The following is a 17909-nucleotide window of genomic DNA, read 5'->3' as shown; positions in this document are numbered from 1 at the left end:
ACAATAACCGCATCGCAATAACTGCGTATGTCCAAGCATAAAATGTCCTCTAATGAAGAATCGTTTTCCCCGTTGCACACAACAATGTCAATAAAATAAAATGATCAGTACAACCAATCTGGTGTCCCGAACCCGTCGTACGCTGATGCTGTTTTGAGGCACTAGATAGCACTCATAAGCCTGACGAGCGTTCCTTCCAAACCGTTACCCCCATTTCGGTACCATCCCTTTTCTAATCAATGGCTGGTTTATTGCAGCCTCCAAGCCCCTGCAAAAGCATTTTGCGCCGTTGCCAGATGGCAAACGCCCGGAACCGTCGATGGGGGGCTCGTGCATCCGTCTCATTTATATGTGAAACGGGTGGCGAAACGCTTGTTTCCGGCGAATTAATGGATGGCAGCGACGAGGAATGACATGGAAATAAAACAAAACACATCCACCGAGGTGGGAGATGAGAATACCCACATTCCATCATCGTCATCATCCATCGTAGGAACTGTCGACGTGCACATGGAAAACTAATATTGCATGCGTTGGTAACCACAACCCCCGAAAAAAAAACACGTAACCATTAATAAACAAACCAACAAACAAAAAAAAAACCCCAGCCGACCCTGTATATCGCGCACGGAACGCATCCGTGGAACGTCCAATAGCAATTGGCACGCGAGTTGACGGTATCGATTTACGTCGATCGGATCGGGTTGTGGTTTCGCATGCTCTTTCGCTGCGCCGGCTCTTCCTGCAGGTCTTATCAACACAACCACTAGCCACAATCCGGCTGTTTCCCGTTCTCTTATCAACGGTGTTGTCGTCGCGGTCGAGTACCAGTATGAAATTACAGGCCAATAAAACTCCATCCATTATCTTGCCACTCAACGCTACACAAATACCTAATTCGTGGGTGCTATCGGACGGATTATTGGTGCGAACGGAACCTCCTGTGTGGTGGCTTCTTTGGTAGCCCAGCCCCAGGAAAACAAAAAAAAAACATTGGTACAGCAAAGCAGAAGTTAAATAAAAGCCCGTAAAGCACACGGCTACACTCACATTAATTCCATGTGCGAAGGATACGGGTAGCCCCGTGGTGATGATCAGCACCCAGAGGATCGTTATTGCGAGCACGGTGTTTTTCTCCGTCCGTATGACCATGCTCGCAATCGGATGTACGACCGCCAGAAACCGGTCCAGCGACATCAGCACGAGCGTGTAGATGCTCGCGTGTGCCGTCACCACGATCAGATACTGGACGCTTTTGCACCAGAGTTCCCCGAATGGCCAGGAGGCGAGCACGTAGTCGGTGGCAGTGAACGGGATGCAGAACACCACAAACAGCAGATCCGCAATGGCAAGGTTGATGATGAGCAGGTTTGTCGTCGAACGCATCTGGGGATTCGACAGGACGACGAGCACGACCAGTGCATTCCCGAGCAGCCCCGTGATGCCGATGAAGCCGAAAAAGATCGCCACGATGGTGGATACGATCATTTCCGTCTGGAGTTCCTCCTCGTGGGACATGTTCTGGCCGGCTATCGTGCTGAACGTGGACAGGTTGAACCTGTTCGTCCCGTCCAACAGGAACTGTGTGTAGTTTTCGCTCACCATGATCGTGTCTTCGTGCTGCACTCACGGGCACACTGTACCAACTCACACTATTCACGCTTCACAACTTTATCATCCTATAAAAAGCATCAGACCGCACACGCACCGACTGGTTCATGATCACTCGAAACACTCAGCATACACACACACATCTTAACGAAATTGCACATCTTGAAACTCTCGAACGATAGGAGGTATCCCGTGATCGGTGCAACAGGTTGCAAAGTTAAGCAAGCCCTTCCGTGCACAATAAATCACACAGCTCATAAACTTTCTGCTTCATCTTCTACTATCCGCTCACCGGCGCTTCACTATCATCCGTTGTAAGTCACCTCCATCCACACGAACTGCCAGCTCGGGCAATTGCCCTACACCACAAGTCGGCACTTCGGTTTGTTAAGCGCTCCCAACTCAACGCACGACCGCTGGCCACGGATGTCGACTGTCTACTGAGACGAAACCATCGAGGACATCGCTGAAAGCCTAAACGAACCGAACGTTAGCTCCGAGAGAAAAGCTGCCACGACGAAGCGCTCTCACGGTGAGCGAGTCGGAATTGCGTGGAAAACATAAACATGGGAGCGGACCGAATTTCGATTCGCATCCATCACGATAACCCACATTCTCCGCTCCGGAAAGGAAACACTAAAAACGAACCACCACACGGATCAACTGGTGGCGAGTGTGATGCTCTCCGTACGCTTTGGAACGAGCAGTTGTCTGTCCTGCTACGCTATCGTGCCATCCATTTTCATGAATGAATTTGTCGCTAGGGTGGCGCACATACAAACGTGCGCCCCCGTTTTTGATGGTTCTGTCTGCCCGCGCGTGTCTGCCGATCGGTTGTTCGGTTTCGGTTGGTGTGGCGTGTCAATCATCAGCGTGTGGTTTTTCTTATGCTGGCACGATTCTAGGCATCAGCGAAGGTGTGCGCTGTAACCTAACATAAGCGACTTTCCCTCTCGATTTAGCGTAGCGTTACGTGGCTTTAAGAGCCATACACAATCACCACACAATGAGATTGAATGGTTTAATATTTTAATTGCATTCCGTGGCTTCTTGTAATGCTTCAAGAAGCTATTTTGTTGTTTAGTTTTTTAAAGAATCCTTACTTATAACCATTCAAAATACCTCAACCAGCTATGGTACTGGAATGTGCAATACTTTCAGTCTTTAAGTAAACACCACATGAATAGTTTAATCCTTTTTATTTTTGCCTGTTTTAAGTTCAATCCAACGAACCTTTTGCTTATAAACAACTAAATCTGAAAAGTACAAGGCGCCTCCTTCAACTCGCTCATATTTTAAAATAATCACCTACTACCACATTTTTACTTTTCGTATACATAAATCCTTTTAAAAACAATTAATAATGCTCAAATTATTGATTAGAGTTACAATTTTGGGCAAAACTAACAGAAATTACTAAAAAAATCTTTTCCTGTGAGGACCCTACGAATAAGAATCCATAAAAGTATCGCTGTTTATGAAAGATGTTTGATTTTAGTTATGTTACTAATGATTTTCCAAAAAATTTTGTTCAATGTTTGATTGTTAATTTATTGCAAAACTTCGCCTTTACATATTTTTTTAATTTCATAACATTTTCACACAGGCACGAACATCTGGCAGCACTGTACCACAGTTGATCTGAACAACTGTCAACAAATCCAAACATTTCGGCGTGTTTTGGTTTCATAACAAAATTTGCTGATCGAAAGAAGCAAAACACCGGCCAGAACCGTTCGCCATGGCTAACAGCAGATTGGAAAAAATAGGAACCATCATTACGAGGTAAGCATTCGTCTTATCAACGATTGGAAAAATTACCAAACTGTACGTTTACTGTTTTAGGACTCAGGGCCTTCTCAAATCCGGTGCGATGAAGTTCGACGAGCGACCGCTCTGGTATGATGTTGTGACCGCTTTCCCACCCCTTGAGGAGCCACGTTACGATCGCCCTGCTCCTAAAGTACCGGTGCGGGAAATATTTTACCAAGAAGATACTGTACGAGCGTAAGTGTTGGAGAACGTTGGACGGATTGGAAAAGTACTTACTGGTTGTTTCATTTGTAGCAAGTTCCACAAATCTGGCAAAGCAACGTTTGCTGTTAACCTGCTGGATACTAACAATCTTTCACCGACGCAGCAGTTCATTGGAATATATCAAAACTTGTCCACCCAGGGTGCCATAGACGAGCAGAAAGTGTACGAAACAGCAATTGATCTGCTGGAAGACCACATGCGGCAGCAAAGAGTTGACAAACGACCAGCAGAAACTGCAACAAGTGATCGTGTTAAGGCATCACCTCTACCGGAAGATAGTGGTAAAACTGTGCAACTACAAGATATATTCAAAGATTAGTGGCTGTGTGCATTTCGTACCGTAAATAAAACCATTTTCAGTAGTTTATTTTCCCCGAGGGTGTGTTTTTCTGCGGTCAAGGTATCTAACTCTCTCTTCTATTCATCTTGAGAGTAGCTTCGGGCAGAACAGCTGTCAAACTTCGGGTCACTCATGTTTACAAATGTTGGGATCGAGTTCAGTTCTTCACACACCTTGAAGACGGCGAGACGCACTCCCACTCTTCCGCTCGATTTTGGTGCGAATTTTAGTGAAAGTTGCGCTGATAATCCGTGAAAAACACATCCCATACCTACAGCTTCAGTTAGTGCGTGCAGGGAACCTCGAGTTAAGCGTGAATCTTTTGCAGTACGGTATGTTTTGGCCCAACACCCGTGTACAACCTGCTGCGGCTAGACCGATGCTTGCAAAAAGGAACGCTCGTTGTCTCGATTTGCATATCGTTTCCCGGAATCATTCTCTTCTGGATGAAGTGTGCCGTTTGTGGAGCGCTAGTATCATGGTCACTGCGGGTTGCAGTTTGTAAATTTAGCCACAAGTTTGGTGTTTAGTTGCAATTGAAGTGCACCGTGTCACGATGCTTTCCTTTTCCAGCGCCAATATGGCGTCCTAGCGAATACCTGGTGCATGTAAATAGGCGAAAAGGAGCACCCGAAAGCGGCTTGTGCTAGCGCTCTCTTTCACACGCCCAAAGAGTACCTTGTGCGACCGTACGGGGGCGCTGGTGGTGAAATGTTTGTCTGCCTCTCCGCTCTCTATCTCTCTGTCTCGTTCGTTCGGCAAGCGTCGTTTGGTCGTTTTTTTGCGATTGAATCTTTTTTGTTTACAATCCTCACCACACAGCCACAATATGACGGATATCGCTAATCTACAGCAACAGGATAGCAGCAGCTATAGTGGCGGCGACGGTGACGGTGATCAGGGCAGTGGCACCATGAGCGGATTCGACCAAAATCAGGGCCAGGTTGCCGGCGATGAAGGCAACCCATCGCTGTTCATACGCCTACGTGGATTGCCGTGGAGCATCACCGAGGACGAGATACGCAACTTTCTGCACGGCGTCAACATACTGCAGGTGCATATTGGCGTAAACCCGATGACCAAGCGACAAACCGGCGAAGCGTACATTCGTGTCGCGTCCGCTTCCGATCGCCATAAAGCGTTCTCTCGGAACAAGCAAACGATCGGTCACCGGTACATTGAGTTCTTCAACGCCACCGAGGAGCAGTACGAAATGTCGCTCCAGGAGCTGGATGACGACGAGGAGGGCGGTCCGGTGGTGAAGCTGCGCGGTCTACCCTGGACCAGCACCAAGGACGACGTGAAAGGCTTTTTCCAGGGTGAGTATAAAGCATCGACGATGTCGTTTTTTTCTCGTAGGTTTTCCCCCCACTCCACCAACATTTGCCCCCGTTGCACCGCGTTACTCGTCCGCAATTGACTCGCAACGGACCGGGGAAAGGCATCCCCGTCCACTTGGGCCCCGTAAATGTGTCACCCATCTGCTGCAGAGCCTGCTGTCGTTCCGCAAGGTTCCAGCCACAGGCCTGTAGCCAACAGTTCGGTCGCGGGAGAACGGGCGGATGGGTTTATGAGGGTGTGTGTGGGTCAGTCTGCGTAGTGGTATTGCACACGCATTGCGCGTGTACTTTTCAAATGGACACCGGTCAGTAGACCGGTGGTAAATACATTCCCTAGTTTCCAATACCCTTCTATCTATCGTTTTATCCTTTCCCTCATCTTCCCGACATTCAAATTTCTCTACACAATTGGAACATTTTTCAAAGCCTACCCGTAAGCCTCACTATCCTGTTTCCTGTTTTTCCATCCACTTTTCACACAATCGAAACCTTTCCATTCCTTCCTACAAAACACTCGAAATGTAATGAACAATCGAAACAAAAAACAAAATCAACGAAAAAACTAACCACACTCCCGCAGGCTTGACGATTAAGAATGGCTATAATGGGATACTTTTGCTACTGGACAACCTGGGACGGGCATCTGGGGAGGCGATTGTAGAGTTTGCAACCGAGGCCGAAGCTGAAGCGGCCATGGGAAAGCACAAAGAGAAGATTGGGAACAGGTGGGTGGTTTGTTCTTGTTACTCTTTTTTTTTTTCATTAAAAATTGAAGCAAAAAAATCTTTTTGAAAATAAGCAGCAAAACCTGGTTAGCGTAACTATAAGAATGTCAGAAAAAGCGGCTTTAGGGATCAAAACATATGTTTTGTAATATGGAACATGTATGACACGATTTATGTTTAAAAATCCTTCTCTTGGGGATGATGATTCCTCGATAATTATTGCGTATCTGTTGCTTATCTTAAGTTTTCTTTTAATTTACTAGAATGTGAATCAAAAGATTTTCGGGATGGTAAAGGATAAGGCTTTTCCAATTTGCTTTCCGCATTAAAACAGACGTCGGTTTTTTTTTCTCGTTGTAATCAGTTGCAATATTTAGTATTGTTTTAAGTCGTCGGCACTTAAATTTCTCTTTAACGTATGCATTAAAAAATGGACAAATTTCAGCTATTATTCATACGACTTCCCTGCCATCTAATTAAATTGTTTCGTTATTTCTAGCTATCCTTTTATGTACAGCCATAATTTAACAAATGTTATCCGCTAGTTTTGAAAATTTACTATGACGCCGGAGCGATGAAGGTTTAAATGTTGATGCAATTAACCAAACAGTGAAGAAGTATCGGGACAAGATGAATTTTGTCATGTGAATCTATTGTTGGAGGCCAGTCACAACTGATAATCGACGATGGTAGGATGTTTGGACGAAGAGTCAGTGTATGGCCGTCCGATAAGGATTTAGAGCATTTTTCCTGAATGCTTATTAAACATTGGTTTAAAGCAAACTTTGTTTTCTGATCGTCATTCAACATTTGTCCATTTTTGTAATGCATACGTTACACTTTGCTGTCATCTTTCAAGCTCGATAAGTAATAGGATAGGATTATACATATATGCGCTTACAAATTGGGATGCGTTTTTGGGTTTCCTTTACTCGGGGTCATGCTGATGCCTACAAAACAGACCATGGTTTGGGTATTCCGTGTGTTTTACCTCCTGTGCAGTTTGCAGTTTTGTTCGGCTGCTGTTGCATCTGGGTAGGAACACACCCAGTCAAACGTGGGTTTCAATTAACGGTGGAAAGTGGTACTTATTTCAAACGGGATTCGTCGGGATAATGGTCAAAACACTCTGTCAACAATTAAGTATTCAATTTTGAAATTGATGGTGCTCTCTTTCTTAGATGCCCTATTTGCATACTGCTCTTCTAGTGTCACGTTTCTATCGTGTATTTGTTTGTGCATTAAATAACGTTTGTTAAAACCAACTATAATCTCGTGAGCAACATCACAGGAGCTAGTGCGAGTAGTGCTACCTGCTGAAGCCGTCCGATGAATCCCAATTTCGAACAGTACAGAGTGATAACATTTGTTGCAAAAGTCTTCATCTGCTTGCATCATCGCAATTAATATGATCAATTGAAATTACCGCACACATACAGATCTCGCTCTCGCTGGCCAATGTATTGCCGCGCATCACTCCTCCGCCACAAATTGAATCACCTTGACGACAGCATCTCAAGTATGGAACTAAAAGAGCCCCAAAAAAAAAAACATAACATGTATATTAACAGAAGCAACAAATCCAAAAAACAATCGAAACAAAACAACTACTGAACGCGGCCGCACAGCAATGTTCAGTTTTAATGTAAGCTAATAATGTTTATGCAATCTTTTCTTACTTCCACCAATCCTCCGCCCCATCCATTCCCTGTACCTCCAATGTGTGTTGTTTCTATTCCCAAAACCTTCAAAAATCTTCCCTGCCTTTACGCTTTTGGCGTTGGTGACGATTTCCATCCCGGGGTCGAAACACATATAGATACATCGAGCTTTTCCGCAGCAGTACCCGTGAAATGAAGCGCGCGGAAAAGCGCCTGCGACGCATGACACCATACGGGCGCAACGATCGCAACTCGGGTGGAGGCTACTCACAGATGTCCGATTCTGTTTACGGTCAAGGTACGTACGCAGGTATGATCGAAGTGTTATTCTTTAGATGTTATTTATTTCTGACGTAAAATTCTCTGTTTTATAGATTACTCTGACAATACGATGGGATCGGGAGGCAACATGAGTGGCGGTTGGAATGATCGTTCCAATGGCGGTTATGGCAATGGCGGCAGTGGATACAATCCTAACTCGAACAACATGGGTCAAATGTACTCTCCGGGAAACAATGGCAACTCGGGCTCGGGTCTTTCCAACAATTTGGGTAGCATCGACATCTTGCGCCTGTTGCAGGATCAGCTAAGTAAGTAATTCTTTACCCTCGAGTAACTCCGCTCATAGCTGTCTACCACCAACCAAGTTGTAGGGACTATGACGTATGAGCATAAGTTTAACTTTCCACATCCTTCGCTCTCTTTTCACGTTTACGCTCAAGTAGATCGAGGTGGTGGCACCAACTATGGTTCGGGACGTAGCGGAAGTCCTTCCGGTGGTGGTATGAACAGCGGTGGTGGTGTTAGCGTCAGTGCGAACAGCTACAGCACTAGCGCCGGCTATGGTTCCGGAACGGGTGGTAATTCCGGCGGTGGAGATATGCAATCCATGATGGGCATGGACCGTGGAGGAGGCAACAGTGGCAGCTATCGTCCCACTGGACCAATGTCCAACAGCTACGGCGGAGGCTACTCGACGGGTATGGGAAGCGGCAATAGTTCCAACATGGGATCTTACAACACCAGCAGCTACGGGTACGGTTCCGGCGGCGGTGGTGGTGGTGGTAGCAGCTACGGTTCGATGAACAATTACGCCAACAATGACTTTGCGGGTGACGAACCGAACCTGTACTGTGTGCATATGCGCGGCATGCCGTTCAATTGCGACGAACAGGACATGCACGACTTCTTCATGCCGCTCCGGCCGGTCAAATGTGTCGTGCAGTTAAACAGCCGCAAACGCCCATCAGGCGAAGGGGATGCGTACTTCGAAACGAAGGAGGAAGCCATCAAGGCGATGCGAAAGGATAAGGAAAAGATGGGCTCCCGCTACATTGAGCTATTTGCCGGCCAGCGTCACTTCGGCACCGGTACCGGCAGCGTCGGCGGTGGCAGCCTTGGCGGTATGGGAGGCAACCAATTCCCGAAGAAGTACTTTAACTGAAGCCTTCCTTCGGCAGATTTAAGATGAGATTTTTTATAATAACCTCACTTTTATTATTCATCCATCATCGTTAAACCTTCCTCGATTATGCAAATTGTGAGACGAGATTGTTGCGAGGCTTTGTGGGCTTTGTGGGGATTGTGGTCCCATCGTGAACGTTAACATAAACTCAACATTATTACGATCCGTCTGTATCATTTCGCTGTGCATCTCTCCACATGGGAACCGTGCCGGAAGTGTTAACCTTTAACTGTAGTATGACAAATCTAATACCTAATTTTAACTCAGTGACCGGTCGCACGCATCTTGAGCAAGGTTAGCTTTGGTTCTATTTGAATTTAAAATGCTGTCGTGCTTTGAAGATATCGTGTACAGCAAATTGAATAAAACATTTGACAATTGATAATCACATTAAATCCATCAGAATCCCAAGAATATGTGTGTTGCGGGTAGCTCGGTTCGAAAGTTTTATGTTCAGCTTGAATTTGTCATGTTTTGTCGTACCGCGGATATGACGTGGAACGGCGTTACAACTGAGAGATACTTAGCTGTATTAGTTAAAGGTAAAACCAGCTCTAATTAGTTACAGTAAACCTAACCTGTTGGTGGTGGTGGTGATGATGATGATGGTTAATATTTCTGCATAAACTCGTGGCTTGTGGGAAGAATATTGCGATGGATAATGTATAGTTCTTAAGACACCGTTGCGAAAGGAATCGAATCAAGGGAGGGAGACTCAAATCTGATAACAACCAATTTTAAGACACGTTCAACATGCATCTGCACGAAAAAAAACCCACACACACACGATGCGACTCCCCTAAATAACAAAACTAAAACAAAAACGAATAACTACTCAGAACACTCATTGGCAAAGAAGCTTTTTTGTTTACGTGGGGCTATAGTATAATTCTTTGTTCTTTACAATTAATTAAATTTACATCTACAAAACACGAAACACATAATGTATGTATAGTGAGCGGCGTAAAGGGTCAGTCGTTGGTGGAGCTGGAGACACTCTTCAGCAATCCCCGATGTTGATCCCCTAAGGTACCGGGATAAGAAGTAATTATTGTGGCGCAAGAAAGGAGGGCCAGGGCAAGGGCAACCCACATGGAGTAAATAAACTGACACCCAATTTAAAAACGATACCGCGGTTTGTGGTTTTGCATTCCTCAGGAAAGAAATGATCGTTGCTCGTTGGTGAATGTAATCATTTCTATATCCGGGAATTCCGATTCGTGGATCGGTTTTCTGTTGCGTTCAAGGTGTTTTGGGTTTTGTGAGGTTATTTTTGACATGCATTCCCAAATTGAATAACTGTGTGCTTCGGTGCTCGTACTAAAGGTAATCAAAAAAGATTTTCAATTCTACAAACGTGTCCAGATGCGTCATGCGCAACATTTTGATAATTTACATAATGTTGCGAAATAGAAAATATGCTTATTTTAAACATAAAGCTTGAGCATACTTCGATCAGGTGATCGATAGCAAATAATGATCATAATTCACGATCCTCGCAAACGGGATTATAATGTGCGAATTTATTCCTGTGAACCATTTGACGTTTAACTTTTCATTTATTCACTTTTCGCCATCTCCAAACTCCACAGCATACTGCTGCTATCTTCCAATGTTGCCATGCCAACCGTGGAACAAAGTGGAGCATCTCGCGCGCGTGCACCTTCGGAAACACGGCATCTTTCTCCTGTGTTTTTTCCCACCGGTATAACCGCAACCGCATAATTACGACGGCACCGCTGCAACATCTTCCACCACCAAGATCTCCTTTCGCCCGTGGGGGGAGAGGGTTGGACTTTTGTTGTGTGTGCGTTTTTTTTTCTCGCTGTTTTGGTTTTGGTTTTTCACTTCCTTTTCCTTCGGTCGTTCTTGTTTGCAAGAGCGTCTTCATGAATCAAATCTTCCCCGCCAGCGAGCGCCAGCCTAACAGAACGGGTTAGGGACGGCGACGCGTACGATCGATGATGCTTTTAGTTGTCGGTTACATTTCGATACGATCGGTTCGATCTGTTGGTAGCTTAATTTGCACCGTTTCGCACCGTGGATCTCAACACCGTACAGCCTGCACTTGCATTGGCATCCGTTTCGCGCATACACAGACACACGGTGAACGTGTATGGTTTTGAGTGGTTTTTTTTGTATTTTTTTGTATCGAACGTTGCATGTGGTGCCGGGTGTATTTATGCTGCTAATGGATGTTCTCATGCGAGCACCATGCTGTACCACCACCGTCCGCCATGTTGCGTAGTTAAAGTGTGTATTTCGGCGTAACACTCCTGCGTGCATTGAAGTGAACTTTTCTTTTGATTATTTGTCGATCTCGGAAGAGTTATTGCCAATTTCCTACTTCGCGTCACATTAAATCCTTGTAATCTTCCGGTTAATTAAATTATGGAAGAGTGCATGAAGGCATTAACCCTTGTCATCACACGCATCTAGAACATTCGCTGTCGAGTTTGCCTTCCCGAGAAGCTCTCAGCATCTCGGGTATCGCTCGTCTTCCAGCATCATCATCACGACACCAAACAATTGCCGGTTCGAATCCGAAAAGGTGAAGTGGTCACACAGCGTTTTACTGCCTTAGAGTCGTACGGTCACACTAATTATTATTGTACGGGTGCGAAGAAATAGTGCAAAACCCCGTCGTCCCCCGATAGGCCGGCGCGAAACAGCTCGTGCGGCTAGCGAGCCCACCACCGGGTTTTGCAACCGTGACGTTGCCACCGGTCGCATGGGAATCAGCTGGCGAAACGAAGGCAACAAGTAAGCGAAATACGATCGCGGTTGTTTAGCAAAACAAGCGACAAAAAAAAATAGAAGGGGAACAAATTAAATAGCAAAAATTGCGAACCCTGCCGCGCTCTCGGTCCGCACATCCGCACGTTCCCAGTTCGGGTAGGTGTGTGCGTTTGGCGCTAAAAAATTCGCGTGTGACAACACTGCCAAGTTGTCGCTTTTGGCGGTGTTCCGCTTGAAGGATTCGTGCACACGCCCGACCCTTCCGCGTAGAACACGTGGCTATTTGAAGAGCAGATAAAAAGTGTGTCCAGTTTCATCGCTCGGTACGTGCCGCGATCTTGCCGCGGTTGGTGGTGGAAGTAGGAAAAAGAGAGTAGAAACAAAAACATTACGGCATCACACTTACGCCGTTCGACGGGGTGGTATTAACAGCGCGATGCGCGACTTGATTTCAAGGTAAGATCGATTCCGGCGTCAACTTCTTAACGCCTCGGGCAGAGTTGCAAGCCGTGACGGAGATGACTTGGGTTACCGCCTGTGCGAATTTTATTTCCCGATTACATCACCTTGGACATTATTATATTCTAGATAGCGATACATAAACCTATAGGGTTTCAATATAAAATGATACAAATGAAAAGGAAAGTTACCGATTTTCCCATACACCCTACGGGGCAGACGACGTCGCTGAGCAATTATTCGTTATTCGAGCGCATCGTGGGAAGACGCAATGCAATGCCTTTATCTAATCGTTATCGCTGATGATAGTTGACGTTGATCAATCACCCACGCGTACGGGGTGTGGGAAGCATTAGCGCCCGCCCCCCGGTAGCTTGTTCAAATTTGTTCCGTGCAGTTTTGCTTCCCATTTTCACTATCTTCTTTTCGACGATCGCCACTCGACTTATCGCCGGAGCGATAGAGTGGATGGCGTGTAAATTAAGCTAAACACGATAATCTGGCTAATCATGCAATGGAAACGATTAGCGTGAACTATTCCCTTTTTTTGTAACTCCTTTTATGGAATGGAAAGTTTATAGAACAAATTATTGCTTTGCTACCTTTCGAGTTGAAGAGCTACGAGAATTCGTTTCGTTTACCGTAGCGCATTTGCTTCGAATCGTACCGCCAAAGATTTTTAAAGGTCATTTTGTGTTATTTTTTTAAATAAATACCAATTCGCGTCATCGTTGGTGGTTTACGTTCTTACGCCACTGGATGGTTTTCGGTACGCTGGTTCAGGACGCTGAAGTGACCTACCTGAGGGATTTTTTCCCCGCTGACGACACCGTAAACAAGTAAACCCCCTGGCCGGTTGGGATTAGGCTGGAACAAACTAGTTTGCGGTGCTTCGACCGCGGATCCGGATTTAGCCGGCCGCGAACGGTCCGTGGGTAACCCCGTGCGTACGTTACGAGGCTCGATGACATCAATTTGTTTTTGTTTTTTTAGGAGGCACGAAGAAAGTAAGCCTCATTTGCAAAGCGGTGCGTTTTAAGCAGTGGAGGATCAATCCCCTTGGTGGAGACCTTGGAGGCGGAATTACAGTTGGGGCCTCTAATTGTAAAAACGATGAAGGGGGGAAGGGGAGGGGATTCCCGTGTGAGCGATCGCTAGTGTAAGGAAGCAGAAACGGAAAGCAGCTTCCTTCATCTCGCTCAACTTGAACTTGAAGATGAAAAAATATGAAAATCTTGAGGGCGAAAATCCCGTTCAAGAAATAGAATACATGAATAGGTTGAAGTAAAAAGGAATATAAGGGATCACGGGGCGGCCAGATGGTGTATTGGTAGCGCAGCCGGTCTGCACAAGACAGAACCACGGAAAAATTGCATCTGGACTACCAAACCTCCTTACGCAGCACCAGCGGTGGATCAAACGGTTGGCGGAGTAGGCGGTCGTCTAGGGCCTCCGTGTTGGGGGCTTCAACTAATTTGTGCCGATTGTGCAATTTTTGAAAATTTTACAACAGAGTTAATTTATAGCAAAAAAAACTTAATTTAAAAGGTAAAAAATTGATCAAAAATATCTTCCTTGGTTGTATAAAACATTTGTTTCTATGAGATAAATTAAATGCACAGAAGAATATCGACGTTGTGACTTTAAAGTATAAACGCAAATGCACCAGGACCAAGAACACTAATTTTCCCGTTAGTCGAGAAAAATTTCTTCGAAAACTACCAGTTTCCGAATGTATAATACCAGGAGAGCATGCACGGAAGAGGTAGCTCCTGATACTGCGCCGTAAAGTATGCAATATTTATACACTAACATTGCAACCAACTTTCCGCCGTAAGGTATGCAATGTTTATACACAAACTTTTCATACAAACCATCTGTTTTCAGATTTTCCATACCAGGAGAGCATGTTTTTCAAGAGGTAACACCTGGTACCAGGATGTTGCACAACACATGTTGCACAACGCATGTTGCGCAACATATGTTGCACATCATCTGACATGCAACATATGTGGCGCAACATATGTTGCGCAACATTTGGCATGCAACATCTTACATGCAACAACTTGAGATTGCAACTACCCGAAACCGCGTGATTTGTGCTTGCTCGGCTGGTACCAGGTGTCACCTCCTTAAAACATGCTCTCCTGGTATCGGCAATTTGAAAACAGCTGGTTTGTATGCAAAGTTGGTGTGTAAACATTGCATACCTTTCGGCGGGCAAAATTACCAGGCGCTACCTCTTCCATAGATGCTCTCCTGGTACTATACATTCGAAAACTGGTAGTTTTCGAAGAAATATTTCACGACCAACGGGAAGTTAGTGTGTAAACATTGCATACCTTTCGGCGGTTTTCGACCAAAATTGCTGTACTAGGTGTTAACTCTTCCGTGGATGCTCTCCTGATATGGGCAATCTGAAAATAGCTGGTTTGTATGGAATTTTGTACCAGCCGACGGGAAGTTTGAGTGAGTTTAAGAATGCTTTCCGTTTCATCCATCACTAGGTCCGTTTACAGGGCTACGCAACAGAATTCTGAGATGTACGCAAGGGAGCTCTCTTTCCGAGACTTTGCTGGTGTTGTTAAATCATGTTTGAAGTACACCTCCCTGACACCGATAATGCCGGAGCAAAATTATAGGCCCCCCTTTAAAAATTCCGCCCTGGGCCTCCAAGGGGATTGATCCTCCACTGTATAAGCATCAAACTAATGTGTAAATAAATCAATAGATATTTCTTTAACGAGACGAGCTGCACATGCTCCTTCTCCTTCCAAAGAGGATTGGACCAGACATATATGTCCTTTTTTCATTTTAATTGCCAGTAGCTGGGTAGCCAACCCTCTATCAGCCTAGCATGCACCAGGTCTGATTTTTTCGGCTATTGAGCAATATTTTAAATCCGATCTTCGATCAACGCAGGTTGATGACCCAGCCAGATCATCGTCACCGGTCTACCGGTCTGTCTGGTTTGCATTATGTTTCGGAATGCCTTCGGTATGCTAATGCCCAAGTCAAAGTGTCCTTGTCGCAAGCCACATATGCTGTCAAATCTGTTGCCGCTATCACACACATTGCTGATTGTTGTCGTCTCGGGCCGTGACTGGAGCTGCCACGGTGATAAGCTGGCGCGGAAATCACCAACTCATACGCGTTCCTCCACGGCTATCAACACACAGCTGTTGGATCTGCTAGCGATGTTGGGTTGTCCTAAAACTTCGGTACTTTCTGCAAATTGCAAATGTAACACCATGAAATAATTAATTAATTATTATTAATTATCAAAGATTTAATTTAAATCACTGAGGCGATCACATCGAGAGCAACTTAATGTTTCGATCAACCTTATGAACCTGATACGATCGATTCGAGATAAGCGTTCAGCGACCGGCTTCGTGTTAAAATTACAAATTGATTAATTAACTAATTAATGTAGTTGTATCAAGAGCGATTTGCATGGTCTCGCCATCCCTGCCACTCGGTAGGGCCCAGTTTGCAAGCAACACCTGGCACACAACCACAACCACACACGCGGTTCCCTTTTCGCGACACGCGCTTCACATTGTCCGCGCGCGTTTGCTGTGTTGCATTGTGTTCCGAGCCGTTGGTGTGTAGTTAAAATGTGTTAATCACACCTCGTATCACCATCGCGCCCTAATGTGTCGTCGCGTCGCGGTCGTTCCGCTGCCAGAGCCACGGTCTTGGTGAGAGTGTGAGCCGCCGCCTAATGTGAGGCTTTTACGCGCGTGTCTAGGGATGGTGGCTTGTGGCAGGGTCGGGTCTGATCAGCTGCCTGATCGCATACCGGCCTTTGCCGATACAGACGGTGCGCCGTTGCGGGGATGGAAGGCGAAGGAAGGACACAGCAACGATGTAAACAGATGGAAACAGTCAGTCAGGCCCGCCGTCTCGTCACTGCTGGTAGTCAGACAAACCGATCCGGCCAGTCAGTGAGTCGTTGTCGGTCGAACAGTGTGGAGTGGAGTGGAGTGTGGTGCATCAACAGAACAGCTGACTCGTGTCGTAGTTACCGAATAGGCGACATCCGCGCACTCGAGCACACTTTGTCGACCCCGAGGCTTCGGCTTGATAAAGGTGTTATGATAGTTTTTACGCCATTTCTGACCCCGACCGTACTTCCGGTTTAGATGAGCTGGTCTAATCTGGACGGCTCCGAGTGTGGTGAAACGAAATTGATATTCGAGTGAAAGTTTTCACGAAGCGCATCGTAGCACGCTGTTGTGTCCCATTTTGGGGCAACCCGGTTGAAGCAGGTCGGAATTTAGGTTAGCAACAATAGGTTTGCGGTTTGATGCATTTTTTTCTTCACGTGGTATACACGGAACTGTGCGTGTGTGTTTTACAAGTCTGCAAGCCCACAAGCCAATTTCACCTCGAGAATGTTCCAGCTTATGACGTGATAATCGTGAGTCAGGTTGAAGTGATTGGCTGGAAATTGCAGCAAAACAAAACTGCCACACATCGTGAAAATTGTGTGACATGGTTACGAAAATGAAGCATATCCAATCTGCAAGATGACCCAAAGCGAGGTCTCCTATGCACATTGTTCGCACGACAAGCGAGCGAACGATAGTTGTAAAGATTAAACGCTCAAAGACTACCCTTCAAGAGCCTCCCAGGACCGGCGTCAACGGCGGTATCTTATCTATCGGGCAACCGATTGCCCCGAGGCAGTCATGGCTATTAGCAATGAAGCCATTGCAGGCGGCACCGAAGCGCAAGTGATACGCGGCGGGGCAGTGTGCAAATGGCACCTCGTACTACGCCCACCACTCGCCGACCATCAGCAAGCAACTTGAAAGGTCATGTGGGAAACGCAATCCGTGCGCCCTCAGCCCTTTCGGGTGCACATTTTGCGCATGTTTGGTGCACTATCGGTTTAAAGGCGAGGCCGGGTGGCCATCGGGTTGGCATGGCAAGCAAATCAATCGCAGTCCTTCATCGTACGGGCTAGCGGGGCTGTGGTTGGCTTTATCAACTACTATCGTTGTCTGACGGCTGAATGCTACCGTTTGCCCGCCTGTATTTCACAAAATAATGCATTTAATTGCACTGCGCGGCGATTGGCAGCGGAATTCCATCAACCACCGTCGGCAGTAATCCGTTTCAGATCACGTTTTTATTTTGTGTGCAATTTCCTCCTCGGCGTGTAATGCGCGATGAATTCCCCGACGGACTCCCCCGATTGCTTGCTGCATGTAATTACATTCAAGACTAGTCTTTTGTTGAAGAAAATTCCCTTTCGCTTGTATGGTGCTTTTTTGTATCAACAATTGTAGAATGCAATTAAAGCTTGGAGGTGTCACTTAAATACAACGTCGGGGACACAAACAGTTTGAAAAAGATCATCAATTTACTAAGCATTTTGTTTTTTAATCATATCGTAAATTATCGGAGGCTATCCAGCAGACATTGAAGATGATGTAACTGTAATACTTACAACAGACCTTTATACTGTTTAATCTATATATTAAAAATATCCATAAAATGCCCACCAAGTCCAAAGAATAC

At 45.8% G+C, this 17909-nt stretch overlaps 3 protein-coding genes across 6 annotated transcripts in view; 2 read left to right on the top strand and 1 right to left on the bottom strand.

Annotated features, from left to right (window-relative positions):
• Positions 1-1605, bottom strand: part of LOC128310407 (allatostatin-A receptor-like) — a 54824-nt gene extending 53219 nt beyond the window's left edge. The window contains exon 1 of the mRNA XM_053047043.1: positions 1051-1605. Within this exon, the coding sequence (XP_052903003.1) occupies positions 1051-1605 (555 nt within the window). The remainder of the gene's footprint in view (positions 1-1050) is intronic.
• A 1664-nt stretch (positions 1606-3269) lies between these two features.
• LOC128297950 (probable 28S ribosomal protein S23, mitochondrial) lies at positions 3270-4005 on the top strand. The gene is made up of 3 exons (XM_053033669.1): positions 3270-3396; positions 3457-3618; positions 3679-4005. The coding sequence occupies exons 1-3, from the start codon at positions 3353-3355 to the stop codon at positions 3965-3967; spliced, it is 495 nt and encodes a 164-aa protein (XP_052889629.1). The 5' UTR covers positions 3270-3352; the 3' UTR covers positions 3968-4005.
• Positions 4006-4167: 162 nt separating this feature from the next.
• Positions 4168-10298, top strand: LOC128297520 (heterogeneous nuclear ribonucleoprotein H3). Of its 4 annotated transcripts, none has more exons than XM_053033185.1 (6): positions 4168-4320; positions 4842-5307; positions 5909-6053; positions 7873-8024; positions 8089-8304; positions 8437-10298. In XM_053033185.1, the coding sequence occupies exons 2-6, from the start codon at positions 4902-4904 to the stop codon at positions 9156-9158; spliced, it is 1641 nt and encodes a 546-aa protein (XP_052889145.1). In that variant the 5' UTR covers positions 4168-4320; positions 4842-4901; the 3' UTR covers positions 9159-10298. The 4 variants fall into 4 exon arrangements, with proteins under 4 accessions (XP_052889145.1, XP_052889144.1, XP_052889143.1 ...); XM_053033184.1 differs by having other exon boundaries at positions 4811-5307; positions 7873-8012; XM_053033183.1 differs by having other exon boundaries at positions 4811-5307; positions 8440-10298.
• Positions 10299-17909: the final 7611 nt, after the last annotated feature.

The sequence above is a fragment of the Anopheles moucheti genome, chromosome 2 (genome assembly GCF_943734755.1).
Source record: "Anopheles moucheti chromosome 2, idAnoMoucSN_F20_07, whole genome shotgun sequence".
Lineage (NCBI taxonomy): Eukaryota > Metazoa > Arthropoda > Insecta > Diptera > Culicidae > Anopheles > Anopheles moucheti.
This window is presented reverse-complemented; position numbering and strand designations above follow the sequence as displayed.

What these genes read in the sequence shown, in the direction of transcription:
- LOC128297950 (XM_053033669.1), top strand. Translation starts at nt 3,353, where the DNA reads ATGGCTAACAGCAGATTGGAAAAAATAGGAACCATCATTACGAG. An exon ending in ATAGGAACCATCATTACGAG is followed by an intron (nt 3,397 to 3,456) that starts GTAAGCATTCGT and finishes TTACTGTTTTAG; the next exon opens with GACTCAGGGCCTTCTCAAAT. An exon ending in CAAGAAGATACTGTACGAGC is followed by an intron (nt 3,619 to 3,678) that starts GTAAGTGTTGGA and finishes TTTCATTTGTAG; the next exon opens with CAAGTTCCACAAATCTGGCA.
- LOC128297520 (XM_053033182.1), top strand. Translation starts at nt 4,818, where the DNA reads ATGACGGATATCGCTAATCTACAGCAACAGGATAGCAGCAGCTATAGT. An exon ending in CGGTCAAGGTACGTACGCAG is followed by an intron (nt 8,025 to 8,088) that starts GTATGATCGAAG and finishes TCTGTTTTATAG; the next exon opens with ATTACTCTGACAATACGATG. An exon ending in CCTGTTGCAGGATCAGCTAA is followed by an intron (nt 8,305 to 8,436) that starts GTAAGTAATTCT and finishes TTTACGCTCAAG; the next exon opens with TAGATCGAGGTGGTGGCACC.